General features: G+C 40.6%; 3 protein-coding genes across 8 annotated transcripts in view; 2 read left to right on the top strand and 1 right to left on the bottom strand.

Annotated features, from left to right (window-relative positions):
* Positions 1-22716, bottom strand: part of enpp2 (ectonucleotide pyrophosphatase/phosphodiesterase 2) — an 88563-nt gene that overhangs the window by 54692 nt on the left and 11155 nt on the right. The window lies entirely within an intron of this gene.
* Positions 630-20707, top strand: LOC146658414 (uncharacterized). Its single transcript, XM_085424118.1, has 15 exons — positions 630-748; positions 931-1050; positions 1133-1180; positions 1277-1357; positions 1422-1502; positions 1608-1696; positions 2250-2310; positions 2425-2475; positions 2550-2659; positions 2874-2954; positions 19116-19164; positions 19305-19334; positions 20101-20263; positions 20370-20477; positions 20610-20707. Exons 2-15 carry the CDS (start codon positions 1039-1041, stop codon positions 20705-20707), a joined length of 1062 nt encoding a protein of 353 aa, XP_085280244.1. The 5' UTR covers positions 630-748; positions 931-1038.
* On the top strand, positions 11408-13700 carry LOC146658415 (homeodomain-interacting protein kinase 2-like). The gene is made up of 2 exons (XM_085424119.1): positions 11408-13520; positions 13636-13700. The coding sequence occupies exons 1-2, from the start codon at positions 12314-12316 to the stop codon at positions 13698-13700; spliced, it is 1272 nt and encodes a 423-aa protein (XP_085280245.1). The 5' UTR covers positions 11408-12313.

Raw genomic sequence — 22716 nt, 5'->3', positions numbered from 1 at the left:
CAATTTCATTTTCATGCTAATAAGCTTTTGTGCTGCAGGGTAGCTTTAAATTTTAATTTGATAAGTTCTGTGACCTACAGGTAAAAGAACCTTGGGAGGTGCTGGGCATGGATTTAACTGGACCACTCCCGGAAACACGTCTAGGGAACCAATATGTCCTGACAATGAACGATCTGTATACTAAGTGGGTGATTGCAGAACCTCTTAAGTCCAAGACTGCAGCTGAGGTCTCTGCAATCATGACCTCGAAGTTATACACGTTTGGCATGGTCAAGAAAATCATCACTGACCAAGGAAAGGAGTTTGTGAACCAGGTAAAACTTGTGAAAGTGTTATTCATGCCTTGATATGATATGATATGATATGATGTATTTAGGCCAAGTTTGCTCATGTCACTGTTGCCCTGCCAGTGAATCTGCGTTCGACTACTCCGCCTAGGCTGCACTGTCGAGCGCAGATCCACTGAGCGCTCAACACAGACAGCATCGTCAGAAGGAAAGTTGATAAAATAAATTAAAAATTTTGTATTGTTCATACATATGCGTACCGAACCGAAAGCACTGTATCGAACGGTTCAATATCGATACGAGTATCGTTGCACCCCTAATATTTGCATATCATCAGATCCACCAACTGAGAGGAAGTTTCTCCTGGACCACTCATATGGGACTCCTGAATGGCAGATTGATCATCAGTATGTCCAGGAGCAAAGTGGCAGAAAGACTTGGACCCTCTTCAGTCCAGTCTGGTAAGGCGCATTTCTGTGCAGTCACGTTAAACCTTAATAAGTCAAAGTCGTTGATGGTTTTAGAATTGCTGAAGCATGAGAGTAATTCCAGCCTTATTTAGTATTTTCCCTTTCATTCTTTTTCTTTATTATTTTCTATATTATATTGAAGCAAAATCACATGAAATGCTCTTCTCATTTAGCTCGAATATGTTTTGGATCAAAACCGACCTCGAGGAGAACTCCTAGTGAAGGAAGACAATATCTGCCTGACTCGGGAAGACTTTTGGAGCCTGGGTTTGGAACAATCCATGGAATCTACTGTAAGTATATCTTGTTACTTTAGCTAATGCACTGCAAAGAAAATAGTAACTGAAACCGTATTCTGTTTGCTGTTTCTTTCAGATTGGGAATGCTTGTCTGAAGATTGTGGGCGAAGCTGCACAAAGACATGTAATCTGTTGTACTGGTAACTTTTTTCTTTGGTTATAGCCATGAATGGTTGTTGTGTATTGATTTTGGGTTTTTGTGTGTGTGTGTTTCCTTTAGGGAAAAGATGTTCACATTGCTGACCTCTACGTCAGGGCCACCTGGAAGGATCCACAAGTCAACCTGCTGCGTTGCTTGCCGGTATGTTTTTTGTTCATTTTTCTCCTGTGTGTGCATTTTTACTAATTTGTACCAATACCTGTAGGAAAACTTTAGGTCCAAGGACATCCTGCTTTTTCCAGCTTGGAGCAGGCAGGCAGGTGAAGCTGACCATTATCTGCTCTGTGTGAGTGCCCTTTCTCTTTCTCGCGCTGTGTTTTTTCATCTGATAGAACATAATGGAGGCTGACATGTCGTCTTCTCATGGATGATGCTAACATGTCTATTTCAGGCTATATTGGTAGCTGAGAGACAGATACTCTTTCTGGACTCACTTCGCCCTGATGGTTTTGGAGATGATCCCTACCGAGCCATATTTAGGTTGACACTAAAGAAATGAAAAATTGTTCTGGCCTTGTTCAATGGCCAAGTGTGTTCTTTGGCTAGGTCGTCTAAAAGCAGCCTCGGTTTCAGGCTTAAAAGTTCAGGAGGGAACCTCGTTCTTAGGCTACTTCATGATAGGGATGCACCGATACTGGTATCCAGGCCCATACGGTTCAAATGAAATCGTATCCATATCTTTTGTTAACCAATACCATGAACAGATACTTGAAATGTGAAAATCGGTAAAAGTTTCACAGAAAATGTTTATTTTTCATCCAAATTTAGAATTTTTGGGTCATTTCTATTAATATACATAAAAAAAATCTTATTCACCGTTATTATTTGTAAAAAACACACAAAAAACCTGCCTTCCGATTCACTACATTTTCTGTGTGGTAGAAGTATCAGCACTGGTACTTGGTATCGGCAAAAACTCAGATCCAAGGATCTGACGGTTTGAAAAACGTATTGTTGCATCCCTACTTCATGAATTTTTGTATTAATGGCAAACATTTGATTTGAGTGTTATGTGTATTCTCTACAATGCCAGGAGAGTAGCAGCCTCTATTGACTCTGGATCCTGGATGGAGAAAACAGGAAGAGACCTTGAGGTATGTTTTTAATGCGAAAGTTTGAAAGCTCATCAGGTACAAAATAATGTGATTAAAAAACTAGCAGGTGCATGTCAGCTCTCTTCATTTAAGGACACATTTTTCTTTTTACAGTTCTTTCCTCAGCAGTTCAATGGAAATTGCTGCGGCATCTTTATGCTGATGGTGAGAATTTTTCTTTTCCTGCCATTACTTCCATATAACATTTAAACATGTTAAAGGTTTCTTTTACTTTACAGTATGCTCTCTGCATCAGCACCTCACCTCCACTATCGTTCACAGAGGACATGCCAGCAATTTGCCTGTGGTGGTGTATTCAGCTGATGGAGAGATTCTGCATTGAGGGGTATGGCTAGTATTATAGACAAACTGGCACCATCACAATCACAGTTTTCAAAGTTAGTATTAATTGCAGTTTTGGCTCCGGCAACACATCAGGTCAAGCAAATGTTTGTGAAAGTGGCTTAATGTAGTCACTTATAAACCCTGTGACTGAACACACAGAAGAGAGCAGCAGTACACAACGAGAGTCCATTCTGACTGGCATTGCTTTTTTTACGGCTTGGACAGAGATTCGCCTTCTGGACAGAAGAAGCATCCCTTCTCCTGGGAACTCTCCAGCCTGTCTTTAGGGCAGGGGCGGAGCGTGGGGGTGGCTTACTGGGCTTAAGCCCGGGTTGTTTTGTCAGAAGCCCGGGGTCTTTTGGAGTGTAATTTTTTCATAGTTAGATGTCTGGCTGACAACTGTATAAAACAAAAAGTACACACAATATTCGAAGCACATAGTGCACACTGTGGGAATTTACGACTGTGCGTGAATCCCCCCTGATATTGGTATGATCCAAGCTCAGGCACTAAGCGACTAAGCGGGGCAGCTGCTGCCTGTGAGTGCGCTGTTGGAGAAACGGAGCCAGCCATACTAAGGAGAGCTTAAGTTTGAGCAGGTACCAAAGCAAATCATTCGTACTGTACAAATAATGTAAATATGACGGTGTATCACGAAAGATTGATATCAAACTGATCACTTGACCCATGTTACGTTACTCGCTCTTCAAGTGAATCAACAAATGGCGAAATGAAAAGCCGAACAAATGCTATTTTTTTTATAGTCTTAGCTTACGTGTGTTTATTTCATATTTTCAGTTCTTACCCTCCCCGACTAATTCGGTTTCAGTTATGTACTGAAATATAAGAATGGACATTAGAGGCTTCTTTCAAAGAAAAAACTCAGGTAAATGTTATTTTATATATTATGCTTTGTATGTTGTTCAGTATATTTCTATGCAAAACAAGGCTATGTCCACACGTACCCGGGTATTTTTGAAAACACAGATTTTTCTACGCGTTTGCACCTTTCGTCCACACGTAAACGGCGTTTTTGGTCACTGAAAACGGAGATTTTTAAAAACTCCGGGCAGGGTGGATATTTTCTAAAACTCCGTTTTTGCATTTACGTGTGGACAGAAAAACGGAGAAAACGCAGCGTCAAAGATGTGCGCCTTTTTTGACGTCACACTGTGCGCCACGTTATTGTTTCAGTGAAATGAATTCCTACAATACTGTTACTGTTAATTGTACTCTCTGTGTAGCCGGTCTGGCCTTAAACTCTTATTGCCGTTAGTTCTCTGCGTTGTGTTGTGCAAATGACCAGAGGAGTCAGCTCTCACTTTGCCAGCTGGGTGGATTTATTCTCCCAGAACTGTTTAAAATAAAAACAAAACAGTACAGCAACTTCACTTTACTGGACTTCTGCATGAACACCTCTCCTCAGCGGGGCCTCTAGGCGACTGAGGAAAATAGCGCGCAGCTACAGGAAGTGACTTCGTGGGAAGTCAAAGGTCACACAAACAAAATAAAAGCTCCCAAAATATAAATACAGAAAATAAACATATTTAAATAAATACATAACCAATACTGACAAAGCAAGATAACACTGCAGGATGGATCTTTGGTGAAATATAAATGATTTTTTAATACACCCGTTACATCTGCAGTGTTTAAATGCTTACATATACACACAGTTACTGTCCCTCCACACATACGACTCGGTTCTGCTTCTATGCCCCAGCTTTGTTTACTTTTTCCCGCCGAGGCTTCTAGACTTCTGATTGGCCAACATTTCTACACGGTTAGGAATATAGCACCACCTGCTGCTTTGGCATGTTCATAGCAGCGTTTTCCTTCATTTCTGCCTTTATGTGTGGACGGGATTATTTTTTAAAAAGAAAACGGAAAATCTCCGTTTTCAAAAATACCCGTGTACGTAGCCCAAGAGGGATTTCAGTACAGAGCAGGATATTCACATTTGTAACCAGATATTTACACTTTAGGGAGAAAACATAAAACATTTTTACTGTACAACATCAATTTAGAGTAAACTTTTGTTTTAGATAAATATTGAAATATATTTTGAATTAGTTAAATGTCAGAATAAAGAGAGACAGAGCTTTCTGTTTTTTATCACTTTCATCAAATTTAGGAGTACATATACACTAAGTTTATTGTTAATTAATAAGAAACTCCAGACGATTCCATTCTGAGCTGAAGAAGCTTCTGATAGGTTAGTAGAGTCCATGTGAGTAAACTGGTGGCACAGCTGTGGATGCATATAAGGCAAAACACAGAGCCTGTTTCTGTGACATGGGAACATCAAGAGATGTCAACCAAAACACCAGGAGAAGAATTGTGGAGCTCCATAAGTGTGGCTCAGTTTGAATACAATTTGGTGCCATTTACAATTAAGAAATACAGATAGTTTCTCTCTTTACTCTGAAAGTTAACAAATATGTTTTTTATATTTATCAATCTAAAAAAATAAACATTTAGTCTGATTTGATGTTAAAAAAGTGTTTGTGTTTTTATCTGAAGAGTTTGTAAATATCTGTATATTTGATGATTGTCAGCACAAAGAGAGAGAGGAACAGAGAGGGATGGAGAATGAGGACAGAACAGAGATGAACAAGAGCAGGTGAGACACACATGTTAGTCAAATGGTCGTTTGCCAAAAGTATCACCGTATCATAGGTCCTCATGTATCTCGTACCTAGTGTTTCTTTTTAGGTTTGTTATTTTTCAAATTCTATATTTATTAAGTTTTGCAGCTTGTTCGCACAACAAGGCTAAATAATTATATAAACTTTTCTCAATCTAAATATTGTACTTTGGTAGAATTAAAAAATAAGTGTTGTGCAGGTCTATGATGATTTTCAGTGCTACTATCATCTAGTTCTGATTCTGGTTCTGTCTTGGTTAAGTCCTCAGTAGTCCTGATTTTGAACTGTTGTAGTCCTGTTTTAATTCCGGATCAGTTCTGGGTCTGGTTGAATTGGGGTTTAGTCCTCGTGTCTTGATGCAGCCCCGACTTTGTTCTGCCTCGCTGCTCAATTAAAAAACTAGTTTAAGGTGTCCTGCATGTGTGATATATATTTTTCCCTATATGAAGTCATTCTTTTTTGAACAAAACTCAAAACAGAGCCAATTAATCTTTCAGTCATTTCTAACCCCCCCCCCCCCAAAAAAAAAAATTTCCACATGCATACTACCCTTCAGGGCTAAGCCCCGGGTGGTTGAAATGTCTGGCTCCGCCTCTGCTTGTAGTACTCACCGTACTATAAGTACCGAGCTCGTACTCCGAAGCATGCGGTCGCTGGATTGGGACACAGCCTGAGAGCTCCTCGATCCCGGATCGTGAGACTGCCCTTCAGTTGTCCAGCTTGCTACAGTGAAGTTAATTGTACCAACGGCTGCCTCTGTTATTTCCCGGCAGGAGTACGGAAGAAGACACGGCACGGGAGTCAGGGGCGCGCACGGAGATTTATTGCGTAATATTTACATCACTGTAAATAAACGCAACTGCATTCATCGCACACAGTCCCGCGTTTTGGGCCCTATTTCCCCCACATCGCCACGGTCTGCCAGCGCAACCGTGACAGATAACTTCAAAGTCCTGCAAATGTAAAACTTTAAAAAGATCACAGCAGCTGAGGACATGTCGCTGTTGTATCGGGATTGTTTAACATTATTTAAAAGTAGGAATTTCAAAAATATCAACAAAGGGAAATTTCACACAGAAAAAGGGTAAAAAAAAAAAGCTATAAATCAACAACTTTGAAATAACCATGGTGGCGTTTGGAGTACACATTGCTGAGTTTACAAGGTGCACCTAAAGGTATCAAGAATTTCCTACCGTCGTCCGCACTTTCAAACGTACACCGCCATGTAGAGCCAGGGGGGGATTCTTATTAAAAGGTACAGCTGTCCGCGTCGGACACCTCCGGGATGGACTTTTCCAGAAATGACAGCGTGTCTGATCCCATTGCGACAGGCTGTCCACTCCAGATGTGGACTGCCAGTCAAGCAGTTTATCTTCCTAACCAGAGACCTTTGCATTCTTAAGCTCTTAACCGCTGCTCCGGATCAAAGCATTACGCTCTGTTGCGTCACTCGGTGACATCACAGTGAGCGAACGCTGCCTTTGATCCAAAAGGTATAAATAGCCTGCTACACCCGCCTACTGACAGAACCTGCCAGCTTCATACTGCGGTCACATTGTTTTGCCCAGGTGTAAAACTTTAGATATATTTGTGAAAAAATGGTTTCGGATTCGTCTTCGTCGTCTTATGACAGTGATGAGGGTTTACAAACGAACGCCCTCATTCAAAGTAAAACATGTAAATACATGGTATATAAGCTCCTCGGACAAGGAAGCTTTGGGAGAGTGGTGGAATGTGTAAAATTAGACACTTTTGAAAGGGTAGCAGTCAAGGCAGCTAAAAGGGAATACAACAAGTTTGCTTGGAAAGAGGCCGCTGCTGTAAAAGAACTGAGTGTTCTGGATAGGGATCGGTGCAATTTGGTAAAGTACTACGAAGTTTTCAAGTACAAACATCGCACCTTCATTTCAATGGAAATGCTAGACATTAGTCTGCATGATTTCGTGACTAAAAGGTCTCGCGGTCCACTGGCTCTCTGTGATATTCGGGTCATTTTAAAGCAGATGTTTGTGGCTCTTACCGCTCTGAAGAGCAGAGGTATGATGCATGCAGACATCAAACCTGATAATATCATGCTTGTAAATCAGTCTCAACAGCCATATAAAGTTAAACTTATTGATTTTGGTTTTGCCACAAGTCCTGCAAAAATTCCACCTGGCACTATTATTCAGGCCCTTAGTTACAGGGCCCCTGAGGTCATGTTGGGCATACCGGTGACTGAATCGGCAGACATGTGGACTCTCGGTTGTGTCGCAGCTTTTCTATACTTGGGCCACCACCTGTTTTTCAACAGGTGTGAATATCAAATGATGCAAGGTTTTGTTCACATGCTTGGTCAGCCTAGTAAACGCATGTTACAGGAAGGGAAGTACAGTACGAAATATTTCTGGATGAGGAAAGGGATAATAGAACGCACATGGGTACTGAAGACACCAGCTCAGTATTCAGCATCTACAGGCACTGTGATCAAACAAAGTACAACAATCACAGACAAATATGCATGCATAGATGATTTAGCCAAACACCACCCACAGCCAAACACAGAATCCAAAGTGAAAGACACAGCGGCATTTTTAAGCCTGCTCAAATGGATGCTGTGTGTGGATCCTGTAAAAAGAATCACACCTGTTGAGGGTCTGGGACATCGTTTCATTACAATGAAACATCTTCCTGAGGACCCTGCAGTAGATTGCTACACCAAGTCATCCTGCACGAGCATGGAAGTGTGCCCACTCCTCAGTCTAGAAAATGAAATCGACAGCTTTGTTACCACCAGTGAAATCAAAAGGAACAGCCAACAGAGCGGTGGGAGATCTAGACGGGCTTCCACTTTTAACAACTGTGTGAATGCAGCTAAAATCCAAAGAAACCGACAGAGAAGAGCAGCTGCACGCAAAAAGAATCTGCCTGCATTTCGCAGGTTGGCATGGCAAGAAGAAGATGACAAGTCTTGTAGTCTGGATGTCAAAGAAAAGCCTGGGATGACCCAGATACAGCTGGTAGGATCTTCCTCTGAATCCAGTGATTTAGATTCTAGCACAGAAAGTACAGACAGCAGCAGGGGCGGAGCGTGGGGGTGGTTTACTGGGCTTAAGCCCGGGTTGTTTTGTCAGAAGCCCGGGGTCTTTTGGAGTGTAATTTTTTCATAGTTAGATGTCTGGCTGACAACTGTATAAAACAAAAAGTACACACAATATTCGAAGCACATAGTGCACACTGTGGGAATTTACGACTGTGCGTGAATCCCCCCTGATATTGGTATGATCCAAGCTCAGGCACTAAGCGACTAAGCGGGGCAGCTGCTGCCTGTGAGTGCGCTGTTGGAGAAACGGAGCCAGCCATACTAAGGAGAGCTTAAGTTTGAGCAGGTACCAAAGCAAATCATTCGTACTGTACAAATAATGTAAATATGACGGTGTATCACGAAAGATATCAAACTGATCACTTGACCCATGTTACGTTACTCGCTCTTCAAGTGAATCAACAAATGGCGAAATGAAAAGCCGAACAAATGCTATTTTTTTTATAGTCTTAGCTTACGTGTGTTTATTTCATATTTTCAGTTCTTACCCTCCCCGACTAATTCGGTTTCAGTTATGTACTGAAATATAAGAATGGACATTAGAGGCTTCTTTCAAAGAAAAAACTCAGGTAAATGTTATTTTATATATTATGCTTTGTATGTTGTTCAGTATATTTCTATGCAAAACAAGGCTATGTCCACACGTACCCGGGTATTTTTGAAAACACAGATTTTTCTACGCGTTTGCACCTTTCGTCCACACGTAAACGGCGTTTTTGGTCACTGAAAACGGAGATTTTTAAAAACTCCGGGCAGGGTGGATATTTTCTAAAACTCCGTTTTTGCATTTACGTGTGGACAGAAAAACGGAGAAAACGCAGCGTCAAAGATGTGCGCCTTTTTTGACGTCACACTGTGCGCCACGTTATTGTTTCGGTGAAATGAATTCCTACAATACTGTTACTGTTAATTGTACTCTCTGTGTAGCCGGTCTGGCCTTAAACTCTTATTGCCGTTAGTTCTCTGCGTTGTGTTGTGCAAATGACCAGAGGAGTCAGCTCTCACTTTGCCAGCTGGGTGGATTTATTCTCCCAGAACTGTTTAAAATAAAAACAAAACAGTACAGCAACTTCACTTTACTGGACTTCTGCATGAACACCTCTCCTCAGCGGGGCCTCTAGGCGACTGAGGAAAATAGCGCGCAGCTACAGGAAGTGACTTCGTGGGAAGTCAAAGGTCACACAAACAAAATAAAAGCTCCCAAAATATAAATACAGAAAATAAACATATTTAAATAAATACATAACCAATACTGACAAAGCAAGATAACACTGCAGGATGGATCTTTGGTGAAATATAAATGATTTTTTAATACACCCGTTACATCTGCAGTGTTTAAATGCTTACATATACACACAGTTACTGTCCCTCCACACATACGACTCGGTTCTGCTTCTATGCCCCAGCTTTGTTTACTTTTTCCCGCCGAGGCTTCTAGACTTCTGATTGGCCAACATTTCTACACGGTTAGGAATATAGCACCACCTGCTGCTTTGGCATGTTCATAGCAGCGTTTTCCTTCATTTCTGCCTTTATGTGTGGACGGGATTATTTTTTAAAAAGAAAACGGAAAATCTCCGTTTTCAAAAATACCCGTGTACGTAGCCCAAGAGGGATTTCAGTACAGAGCAGGATATTCACATTTGTAACCAGATATTTACACTTTAGGGAGAAAACATAAAACATTTTTACTGTACAACATCAATTTAGAGTAAACTTTTGTTTTAGATAAATATTGAAATATATTTTGAATTAGTTAAATGTCAGAATAAAGAGAGACAGAGCTTTCTGTTTTTTATCACTTTCATCAAATTTAGGAGTACATATACACTAAGTTTATTGTTAATTAATAAGAAACTCCAGACGATTCCATTCTGAGCTGAAGAAGCTTCTGATAGGTTAGTAGAGTCCATGTGAGTAAACTGGTGGCACAGCTGTGGATGCATATAAGGCAAAACACAGAGCCTGTTTCTGTGACATGGGAACATCAAGAGATGTCAACCAAAACACCAGGAGAAGAATTGTGGAGCTCCATAAGTGTGGCTCAGTTTGAATACAATTTGGTGCCATTTACAATTAAGAAATACAGATAGTTTCTCTCTTTACTCTGAAAGTTAACAAATATGTTTTTTATATTTATCAATCTAAAAAAATAAACATTTAGTCTGATTTGATGTTAAAAAAGTGTTTGTGTTTTTATCTGAAGAGTTTGTAAATATCTGTATATTTGATGATTGTCAGCACAAAGAGAGAGAGGAACAGAGGGATGGAGAATGAGGACAGAACAGAGATGAACAAGAGCAGGTGAGACACACATGTTAGTCAAATGGTCGTTTGCCAAAAGTATCACCGTATCATAGGTCCTCATGTATCTCGTACCTAGTGTTTCTTTTTAGGTTTGTTATTTTTCAAATTCTATATTTATTAAGTTTTGCAGCTTGTTCGCACAACAAGGCTAAATAATTATATAAACTTTTCTCAATCTAAATATTGTACTTTGGTAGAATTAAAAAATAAGTGTTGTGCAGGTCTATGATGATTTTCAGTGCTACTATCATCTAGTTCTGATTCTGGTTCTGTCTTGGTTAAGTCCTCAGTAGTCCTGATTTTGAACTGTTGTAGTCCTGTTTTAATTCCGGATCAGTTCTGGGTCTGGTTGAATTGGGGTTTAGTCCTCGTGTCTTGATACAGCCCCGACTTTGTTCTGCCTCGCTGCTCAATTAAAAAACTAGTTTAAGGTGTCCTGCATGTGTGATATATATTTTTCCCTATATGAAGTCATTCTTTTTTGAACAAAACTCAAAACAGAGCCAATTAATCTTTCAGTCATTTCTAACCCCCCCCCCCCCCAAAAAAAAAAATTTCCACATGCATACTACCCTTCAGGGCTAAGCCCCGGGTGGTTGAAATGTCTGGCTCCGCCTCTGCTTGTAGTACTCACCGTACTATAAGTACCGAGCTCGTACTCCGAAGCATGCGGTCGCTGGATTGGGACACAGCCTGAGAGCTCCTCGATCCCGGATCGTGAGACTGCCCTTCAGTTGTCCAGCTTGCTACAGTGAAGTTAATTGTACCAACGGCTGCCTCTGTTATTTCCCGGCAGGAGTACGGAAGAAGACACGGCACGGGAGTCAGGGGCGCGCACGGAGATTTATTGCGTAATATTTACATCACTGTAAATAAACGCAACTGCATTCATCGCACACAGTCCCGCGTTTTGGGCCCTATTTCCCCCACATCGCCACGGTCTGCCAGCGCAACCGTGACAGATAACTTCAAAGTCCTGCAAATGTAAAACTTTAAAAAGATCACAGCAGCTGAGGACATGTCGCTGTTGTATCGGGATTGTTTAACATTATTTAAAAGTAGGAATTTCAAAAATATCAACAAAGGGAAATTTCACACAGAAAAAGGGTAAAAAAAAAAAGCTATAAATCAACAACTTTGAAATAACCATGGTGGCGTTTGGAGTACACATTGCTGAGTTTACAAGGTGCACCTAAAGGTATCAAGAATTTCCTACCGTCGTCCGCACTTTCAAACGTACACCGCCATGTAGAGCCAGGGGGGGATTCTTATTAAAAGGTACAGCTGTCCGCGTCGGACACCTCCGGGATGGACTTTTCCAGAAATGACAGCGTGTCTGATCCCATTGCGACAGGCTGTCCACTCCAGATGTGGACTGCCAGTCAAGCAGTTTATCTTCCTAACCAGAGACCTTTGCATTCTTAAGCTCTTAACCGCTGCTCCGGATCAAAGCATTACGCTCTGTTGCGTCACTCGGTGACATCACAGTGAGCGAACGCTGCCTTTGATCCAAAAGGTATAAATAGCCTGCTACACCCGCCTACTGACAGAACCTGCCAGCTTCATACTGCGGTCACATTGTTTTGCCCAGGTGTAAAACTTTAGATATATTTGTGAAAAAATGGTTTCGGATTCGTCTTCGTCGTCTTATGACAGTGATGAGGGTTTACAAACGAACGCCCTCATTCAAAGTAAAACATGTAAATACATGGTATATAAGCTCCTCGGACAAGGAAGCTTTGGGAGAGTGGTGGAATGTGTAAAATTAGACACTTTTGAAAGGGTAGCAGTCAAGGCAGCTAAAAGGGAATACAACAAGTTTGCTTGGAAAGAGGCCGCTGCTGTAAAAGAACTGAGTGTTCTGGATAGGGATCGGTGCAATTTGGTAAAGTACTACGAAGTTTTCGAGTACAAACATCGCACCTTCATTTCAATGGAAATGCTAGACATTAGTCTGCATGATTTCGTGACTAAAAGGTCTCGCGGTCCACTGGCTCTCTGTGATATTCGGGTCATTTTAAAGCAGATGTTTGTGGCTCTTACCGCTCTGAAGAGCAGAGGTATGATGCATGCAGACATCAAACCTGATAATATCATGCTTGTAAATCAGTCTCAACAGCCATATAAAGTTAAACTTATTGATTTTGGTTTTGCCACAAGTCCTGCAAAAATTCCACCTGGCACTATTATTCAGGCCCTTAGTTACAGGGCCCCTGAGGTCATGTTGGGCATACCGGTGACTGAATCGGCAGACATGTGGACTCTCGGTTGTGTCGCAGCTTTTCTATACTTGGGCCACCACCTGTTTTTCAACAGGTGTGAATATCAAATGATGCAAGGTTTTGTTCACATGCTTGGTCAGCCTAGTAAACGCATGTTACAGGAAGGGAAGTACAGTACGAAATATTTCTGGATGAGGAAAGGGATAATAGAACGCACATGGGTACTGAAGACACCAGCTCAGTATTCAGCATCTACAGGCACTGTGATCAAACAAAGTACAACAATCACAGACAAATATGCATGCATAGATGATTTAGCCAAACACCACCCACAGCCAAACACAGAATCCAAAGTGAAAGACACAGCGGCATTTTTAAGCCTGCTCAAATGGATGCTGTGTGTGGATCCTGTAAAAAGAATCACACCTGTTGAGGGTCTGGGACATCGTTTCATTACAATGAAACATCTTCCTGAGGACCCTGCAGTAGATTGCTACACCAAGTCATCCTGCACGAGCATGGAAGTGTGCCCACTCCTCAGTCTAGAAAATGAAATCGACAGCTTTGTTACCACCAGTGAAATCAAAAGGAACAGCCAACAGAGCGGTGGGAGATCTAGACGGGCTTCCACTTTTAACAACTGTGTGAATGCAGCTAAAATCCAAAGAAACCGACAGAGAAGAGCAGCTGCACGCAAAAAGAATCTGCCTGCATTTCGCAGGTTGGCATGGCAAGAAGAAGATGACAAGTCTTGTAGTCTGGATGTCAAAGAAAAGCCTGGGATGACCCAGATACAGCTGGTAGGATCTTCCTCTGAATCCAGTGATTTAGATTCTAGCACAGAAAGTACAGACAGCAGCAGGGGCGGAGCGTGGGGGTGGTTTACTGGGCTTAAGCCCGGGTTGTTTTGTCAGAAGCCCGGGGTCTTTTGGAGTGTAATTTTTTCATAGTTAGATGTCTGGCTGACAACTGTATAAAACAAAAAGTACACACAATATTCGAAGCACATAGTGCACACTGTGGGAATTTACGACTGTGCGTGAATCCCCCCTGATATTGGTATGATCCAAGCTCAGGCACTAAGCGACTAAGCGGGGCAGCTGCTGCCTGTGAGTGCGCTGTTGGAGAAACGGAGCCAGCCATACTAAGGAGAGCTTAAGTTTGAGCAGGTACCAAAGCAAATCATTCGTACTGTACAAATAATGTAAATATGACGGTGTATCACGAAAGATATCAAACTGATCACTTGACCCATGTTACGTTACTCGCTCTTCAAGTGAATCAACAAATGGCGAAATGAAAAGCCGAACAAATGCTATTTTTTTTATAGTCTTAGCTTACGTGTGTTTATTTCATATTTTCAGTTCTTACCCTCCCCGACTAATTCGGTTTCAGTTATGTACTGAAATATAAGAATGGACATTAGAGGCTTCTTTCAAAGAAAAAACTCAGGTAAATGTTATTTTATATATTATGCTTTGTATGTTGTTCAGTATATTTCTATGCAAAACAAGGCTATGTCCACACGTACCCGGGTATTTTTGAAAACACAGATTTTTCTACGCGTTTGCACCTTTCGTCCACACGTAAACGGCGTTTTTGGTCACTGAAAACGGAGATTTTTAAAAACTCCGGGCAGGGTGGATATTTTCTAAAACTCCGTTTTTGCATTTACGTGTGGACAGAAAAACGGAGAAAACGCAGCGTCAAAGATGTGCGCCTTTTTTGACGTCACACTGTGCGCCACGTTATTGTTTCGGTGAAATGAATTCCTACAATACTGTTACTGTTAATTGTACTCTCTGTGTAGCCGGTCTGGCCTTAAACTCTTATTGCCGTTAGTTCTCTGCGTTGTGTTGTGCAAATGACCAGAGGAGTCAGCTCTCACTTTGCCAGCTGGGTGGATTTATTCTCCCAGAACTGTTTAAAATAAAAACAAAACAGTACAGCAACTTCACTTTACTGGACTTCTGCATGAACACCTCTCCTCAGCGGGGCCTCTAGGCGACTGAGGAAAATAGCGCGCAGCTACAGGAAGTGACTTCGTGGGAAGTCAAAGGTCACACAAACAAAATAAAAGCTCCCAAAATATAAATACAGAAAATAAACATATTTAAATAAATACATAACCAATACTGACAAAGCAAGATAACACTGCAGGATGGATCTTTGGTGAAATATAAATGATTTTTTAATACACCCGTTACATCTGCAGTGTTTAAATGCTTACATATACACACACAGTTACTGTCCCTCCACACATACGACTCGGTTCTGCTTCTATGCCCCAGCTTTGTTTACTTTTTCCCGCCGAGGCTTCTAGACTTCTGATTGGCCAACATTTCTACACGGTTAGGAATATAGCGCCACCTGCTGCTTTGGCATGTTCATAGCAGCGTTTTCCTTCATTTCTGCCTTTATGTGTGGACGGGATTATTTTTTAAAACGAAAACGGAAAATCTCCGTTTTCAAAAATACCCGTGTACGTGTGGACGTAGCCCAAGAGGGATTTCAGTACACAGCAGGATATTCACATTTGTAACCAGATATTTACACTTTAGGGAGAAAACATAAAACATTTTTACTGTACAACATCAATTTAGAGTAAACTTTTGTTTTAGATAAATATTGAAATATATTTTGAATTAGTTAAATGTCAGAATAAAGAGAGACAGAGCTTTCTGTTTTTTATCACTTTCATCAAATTTAGGAGTACATATACACTAAGTTTATTGTTAATTAATAAGAAACTCCAGACGATTCCATTCTGAGCTGAAGAAGCTTCTGATAGGTTAGTAGAGTCCATGTGAGTAAACTGGTGGCACAGCTGTGGATGCATATAAGGCAAAACACAGAGCCTGTTTCTGTGACATGGGAACATCAAGAGATGTCAACCAAAACACCAGGAGAAGAATTGTGGAGCTCCATAAGTATGGCTCAGTTTGAATACAATTTGGTGCCATTTACAATTAAGAAATACAGATAGTTTCTCTCTTTACTCTGAAAGTTAACAAATATGTTTTTTATATTTATCAATCTAAAAAAAAATAAACATTTAGTCTGATTTGATGTTACAATTAAAAAAGTGTTTGTGTTTTTATCTGAAGAGTTTGTAAATATCTGTATATTTGATGATTGTCAGCACAAAGAGAGAGAGGAACAGAGGGATGGAGAATGAGGACAGAACAGAGATGAACAAGAGCAGGTGAGACACACATGTTAGTTAGTGATGGGATTTCCGGCTCTTTTTAGAGATCCGGCTCTTTCGGTTCGGCTCACTAAAAAGAGCCGGCTCTTTCGGCTCCGAACCGGCTCTTCAGGTTGTTTTGTTGCTTTAATTAATTTATTATTAACAATAATATAAAATTATGCACAAAAGGAATTACTAACATAAAAACAAGTGGTTTAATTTATATATGTTTATATATAAATATATGCGGTGGCCCCTAGAGACAAAACACGTACAAACTCCAAAACACATTTCTAGCATGAACTGAACTTCCAAAGCCGAGCTACTAGATCACTTAAATTACACAATTGAAAGCATGTGTGTATTGTTTGTGTATTTATACACAGGCACTCATATATATATTCAAATAATTTAAAAAAAAGTTCATTTACCTGTTACTACGACACACCAAATCCGGTCGTTGGTACTTGCTGGCTTGTGTAGCCACAAGATAACAAAGGCTCAACACTGCGCCCAGCATCCTGGAGCACTTCTGTTGTCTTTTGTACGTGTTTTGAGTTTTTATGTGCTTCTGAGTTTTTATATGCTTCTGAGTTTTTACGTGCTTCGGAGTTTGTACGTGTTTTTACGTGTTTTGGAGTTTTTACGTGTTTTGGAGTTTGTACGTGTTTTTACGTGTTTTGGAGTTTGTACATGCTTCAGAGTTCGTACGTGATTTGAAGTTTGTATGTGCTTTGTCTCTAGGGGCCACCGTAAATATACTTTTTCACTCCACATAAAATGTAATAAATAAATCATATAATACAAAAATCAACTATTCACTTTTCAAGTTTTAACTATTTAAATTTTCAGCTTTTTCCTTTCACAAATTTAAAGTGAAAAGAACACAAAACACTGCAAACCACAACACAATTAAATATAAATTATAATATGAAAACTAAAAGAACATGCATATTCTCTGTCATATGGACCTGCATGAATAAACTTTCTCAATCCTTTATCATCTGCAACTGAAAACAGTTGTGGATGATTACTATACCTTTCTAATGTTGTTGTCCCTGCCTCTCTTTCTCTCTCTCTGGCTCTGTTCCTGTGCTACTGAGTGTAACTACCGCCCCTCCCCCCCTCTGCCCAGCGTAAAGCACAAGGCTCGCGTGCAGAGTGAAGCGAAAAAAAGTGAGAGAGAGAGGCTGAGAGAAAGAAAAAAAACCCCCACGTGACGGCTCGCGTCGTTCACGTCAAAGAGCCGGCTCTAAGAACCATTTCGTTCGCGAACGACCCATCACTAATTAGTTAAATGGTCGTTTGCCAAAAGTATCACCGTATCATAGGTCCTCATGTATCTCGTACCTAGTGTTTCTTTTTAGGTTTGTTATTTTTCAAATTCTATATTTATCAAGTTTTGCAGCTTGTTCGCACAACAAGGATAAATAATTATATAAACTTTTCTCAATCTAAATATTGTACTTTGGTAGAATTAAAAAATAAGTGTTGTGCAGGTCTATGATGATTTTTAGTGCTACTATCATCTAGTTCTGATTCTGGTTCTGTCTTGGTTAAGTCCTCAGTAGTCCTGATTTTGAACTGTTGTAGTCCTGTTTTAATTCCGGATCAGTTCTGGGTCTGGTTGAATTGGGGTTTAGTCCTCGTGTCTTGATACAGCCCCGACTTTGTTCTGCCTCGCTGCTTAATTAAAAAACTAGTTTAAGGTGTCCTGCACATGTGACATATATTTTTCCCTATATGAAGTCATTCTTCTTTGAACAAAACTCAAAAGGGCCTCCAAGGTATGGAGGCCTATCTCCCCCTACCACCACTTCCCCTGCCAGTGGCGGACCCCCTCAGACATCAGTGCGTTGGTGGTTCTTTGTGTCCGGGGATGGGCGTCCAGGTACACACCGGCTCACTCCTTGGCGGCCGCTTATCGGGGCCTGGAGCCTGGGGCTCGCTCGGGCCACTTCGGAGGTGGGGTGCCCCCGGCCTCTCGGCCTGGGGCTCGGTCACTCAGGCACGGCTGGCTGCCGGTGGAGCTCACGGGCGCGTCACTGCAACCCCCCCTGGCTTCTGCTCCGCGGCTGCTGAGTGAGCCCTCATCTGGGACTCTCCTCAGCTCTTTCCGGGACAGTGGCGCGGCTGCCCCTCTGTTGGTCTTCCTTGGTCTCTTGTGTTCTGGGGGCCTCTGGATGTCTGGAGTTTTGATCTCCTCCATACCTGCTTCATGCCCTGGAGGACGGGGCTGTGGCCCCCCCACACCCTCTAGCAGATTATTACATGAAGGAACCTTTTAAAAACAAAAAACAAGCGCATCCATGCTCACAGGTGTACACACGGGTGATCACACCCACAAACTACACCCTTTTTGGCTCCTACCTCAAAGCACACTGTGTTCTGTTGATCTTATGTGCTGCACAATAATGTTTAACATTTAGTATTTACTGTCATATTCCCATATATCATTGTGATGTTGTTTATTCTATAACTCTTGTTCTCTTCTGCTTGTTTTCTTTTTTCTTTCTCAGCAGGTGACCCAGGTGATTGATATATGCATTTTTTTTTCTTTTTTTCTTCTTTTTTTTCTTTTTCTGCTCATTCTGTTGGTTTTTGTCTTTTGCCCTTCTCCCCCGTCCCTCTTCTCAGCTGTTTCTCTTTCCCTCTTTCTTTCTCCCCTTCTTTCCTCCAGTCAAGTCTGTCCCGTATTCAGTAAGTGAAAATAAAATAAACAATAAAAGGTGAATCAAATGGACCATTATGGCAAGGCTGGGATGGTCAATTTGGTAAAGTAAATCCGTTGGGCATCTTTCTTTGCCTTTAGACAACAATTCTGATGCAAAAGAGCCAAACGGGACAGGCAAAAAAAAACAAAAAAAAAAAACAAAACTCAAAACAGAGCCAATTAATCTTTCAGTCATTTCTACCCCCCCCCCCTAAAAAAAAAAAAAATCCCACATGCATACTACCCTTCAGGGCTAAGCCCCGGGTGTTTCAAATGTCTGGCTCCGCCTCTGCTTTAGGGTACCAAAGGCGACCTCCTCCAAGCCTTCACCAAGTCTAATTAGACAGGTGAGAGAGGACAACAATGAGAAAACCATTTGTAGAATATAACCACAGAACTGTTGAGACTATTCATCACAATGCAGGTTTACATACATGGTGGTAATCTTCATTTCCATGTAATGTGATAATCATGTTTTCCATTAAAGGCTGAGGCTGACAGGTGCCCTATACTGGAGGTAATCTCTTTATTTTCCCTTTTATTTAAATTGTTGATGTAACTGAATTAGTAATTATAATCACAGGCAGCACCATCAGGGCAGAAAGAGGCATTTTTCAGTAGTGATATCGATTCATTAAAATCCTGAATCGATTTTTTTATATAAATGTATTTTGCCCAAAATTCCAGAATCTCAGGTGAAACGTCACAAAATTTTGACAACCACCAAACATTTAAAACCGTAAATGAGAGCAGGTACACGGCTTCTGCACAAAGACGTAAACACAGAGCGCGGACCCGCAGATCAGAATCAGTGACACGTCGCCTTTCTCACCCGACGGCACGGACACGGTCGGGGCTGAAAGCCGACAGCTCGCTGACTCTGATGTTTCATAAGTTGATTAATGATTTTCTTTTGTTTTTGATGTGCTGCAGAATATTTTTATAAAATCCAGAACAGGAAAACCACCTTCATGTTTTTCTGTGTTTATCTTCAGCTGCTTTGACACAAAGGCATCTGCTGTGACGCTCACACCTTTGATAAAGTCTTGCGAGTGTCAGCTTCCTTTTTATAGATACAAAAAGATGTAAATGTACTGATCTGAATTATAATATTTCTGACTGTCTGAGGCAAAATTTCCCAGATTCAAATCGAATCGAATCGATTCTAGAAATCAGTGACGATACCCAGCCCTAAATGTAATGTATGTTCAGTCCTCATATTTCTGAAACTTGGTGGACAGATTTTGTATTTTCATTATTGTTGCCTGACCCATATTTTACAGTTACCAGCATGTGTCCTCATCGACATATTGGAAGAGGTTGTTCTACACGAAGGGGACACAGCCTTCAAACTGGCTCTGGCGTGCTCCATGTTCAGAGACCTTGTGTCTACTGAATATTTCAGAAGACGGGCACACTTCAGGGGGCTTCACAGTAAGGGCTTCAGTAAATTATGAAATTATATGTACATTTTTTTTTGCTGTTGTCACATGTTTTTCACTGGTAGAATGTAAATGTTTGTGTTTTTGTTTTTTGCTTGTGCTTTACACAGGCATCTGCACATGGAGCAGCTTCTCGGAAAAGTACAGAGAACAGTACTTTAACATGTACACAACTGAGATCTGCCTTCAATGGCGAGATCAGTACAAACACTGCCCCGAGGTATACAACACTGTATAATCTTATATTGCTGTCATTACAAACAATGAACATCTCACTGGTGCATGACATGATGAAAACCATACCTTGGAGCCAATTCTTCTCTCTGTTTGATTTTTGTTTTTTTGTATTACAGGATATGTTGGCACAGGTAAAAGAGGACAACCACGGGCATTTTATTCGGTGGCCCCTAGAGACAAAACACGTACAAACTCCAAAGCACATTCCTAGAGTTAACTGAACTTCCAAACAGAGCTATCTAGATCACTTAAATTACACAATTGAAAGCATGTGTGTATTGTTTGTGTATTTATACACAAGCACTCAAATAATTTAAAAAAAAGTTAATTTACCTGTTACTACCACACACCAAATCAGGTCGTTGGTACTTGCTGGCTTGTGTAGCCACTAGGTAACAAAAGCTCAACACTGCGCCCAGCATCCTGGAGCACTTCTGTTGTGTTTTGTACGTGTTTTGGAGTTTTTACGTGTTTTGGAGTTTTTACGTGTTTTGAAGTTTGTACGTGCTTCGTCTGTAGGGGCCATCGTAAATATACTTTTATTTATTCACTCCACATAAAATGTAATAAATAAATCATATAATACAAAAACCAGCTATTCACATTTCAACTTTTAACTATTTAAAACTATTTAAACTATTTTTCTGCTTTTTCGTTTTAAACAAATTTAAAGTGAAACACAAAACACTGCAAACCACAACACAATTAAATATAAATTATAATATGAAAACAAAAAGAAGACATATTCTCTGTCATATGGGCCTGCATGAATAAACTTTCTGAATCCTTTATCATCTGCAACTGAAAATAGTTTTGATTTGATTTGATTTTATTGATTAGCATTCAAATATCTCAGTGAAGACAGAACAAAGATCTACCACAAAGCAAGAAAGCACGAGACAAGGCTAATCAAAAGGTATTGGCTGAAGCATTTGCTTATTACGCCAACCCTTTTAACAAAAGATCTTTTTGCATGCAGCTCCTGTACACAGGGCTCGAAGCAAATAATAAAACAAAGCAAAAACAAAACAAACAAACAAACAAGAAAAACAAAAAAACTTTCCACCTTAGATAAGTAACTACATCAAAGCAAAAGAATCAAGAGTTTGGTTTTTTGTTGTTTGTTTTTTGTGGACGATTACTATACCTTTCTAATGTGACGTTGTTGTCCTTGGCTCTCTTTGTCTCGTCTGTGCTACTGTCAGTGTAACTACCCCCTAACCCTCCCCCCTCTGCCCAGGGCAAAGCAGGGTTTTAATAGTTTTGCAATTTTCATTAGTTTTTATTTTTATTTAGTTTTGACTTCAGATTTTCAATTTTATATCAGTTTTAATTAGTTTTTACCAGTTGTTTGCTAGTTTAGTTTTTATTTTTTTGAAAATCCTTAGTTTCAGTTTAGTTTTGATTAGTGTCAGTTATAGTTTTAGTTGTGTTTGCATTAATTAAGTGTAACAAAATCCCAGTTTCATCATATCAGTCATGCTCTTCTGCTTATCCTTGGGTATGTTGCTATTCCAGCTACCATACCCTGCACAGGTCGCCTGTCTGTCGCAGGGCTAACACGCAGAGACAGACAACTCACATTCCCACCTATGGGTTCCTTAAATAAATAAATAAATAAACAAAGGCAGATGAACAACCATTGATACCAGGCAACTATAAAATTTATATCTTGGCCCCAATGAGACTATTAACTCTTGCAGCACCGGGTGTTCGTAATTTTGGTTCAAGTGAATTGATAAACTTTGTGAAGGCAATTGACTCACACAGTTATGTAGATATCCCCGTCCTGTTGTCTCGGGATGCATCACGCTGCCTTGCCTGGGTTAGCTTCTGTTTTCTGGGATGAGGGTTGAGTGTGCTCCCTTACCTTCTGAAGGTAAGCTAGGTTAGCCTTCTTGTGCGAGCTTTTCAAGTGCACTTTAAGGTTTGTGGGATTTTTCCCCTTTAGAAATGTCCCTCATAATTTGTCTCTTTCCACTACAAGACACTTGCTTTATCCAAAACACAGTCATATTCAAAGTAATCCCAAATTGGACTCTGGCGCTTTCTCCCGACTTTTCTTGACATGATTCTGCACGAGGACGGAGCAGCAACACAGACGACTCAACTAACGTGCTGCCACCTGCTGGCATAATTAGACAGCAAGAAAAAATCTGGAAACTAAACTTCATTTTCACCCTTAACTATTGTATGACACGCACACATCAATGAAAACTA

The sequence above is a fragment of the Rhamphochromis longiceps genome, linkage group LG11 (genome assembly GCF_057381845.1).
Source record: "Rhamphochromis longiceps isolate RC_006_pf linkage group LG11, R_longiceps_female_GT1.1, whole genome shotgun sequence".
Classification (NCBI taxonomy): domain Eukaryota; kingdom Metazoa; phylum Chordata; class Actinopteri; order Cichliformes; family Cichlidae; genus Rhamphochromis; species Rhamphochromis longiceps.
This window is presented reverse-complemented; position numbering and strand designations above follow the sequence as displayed.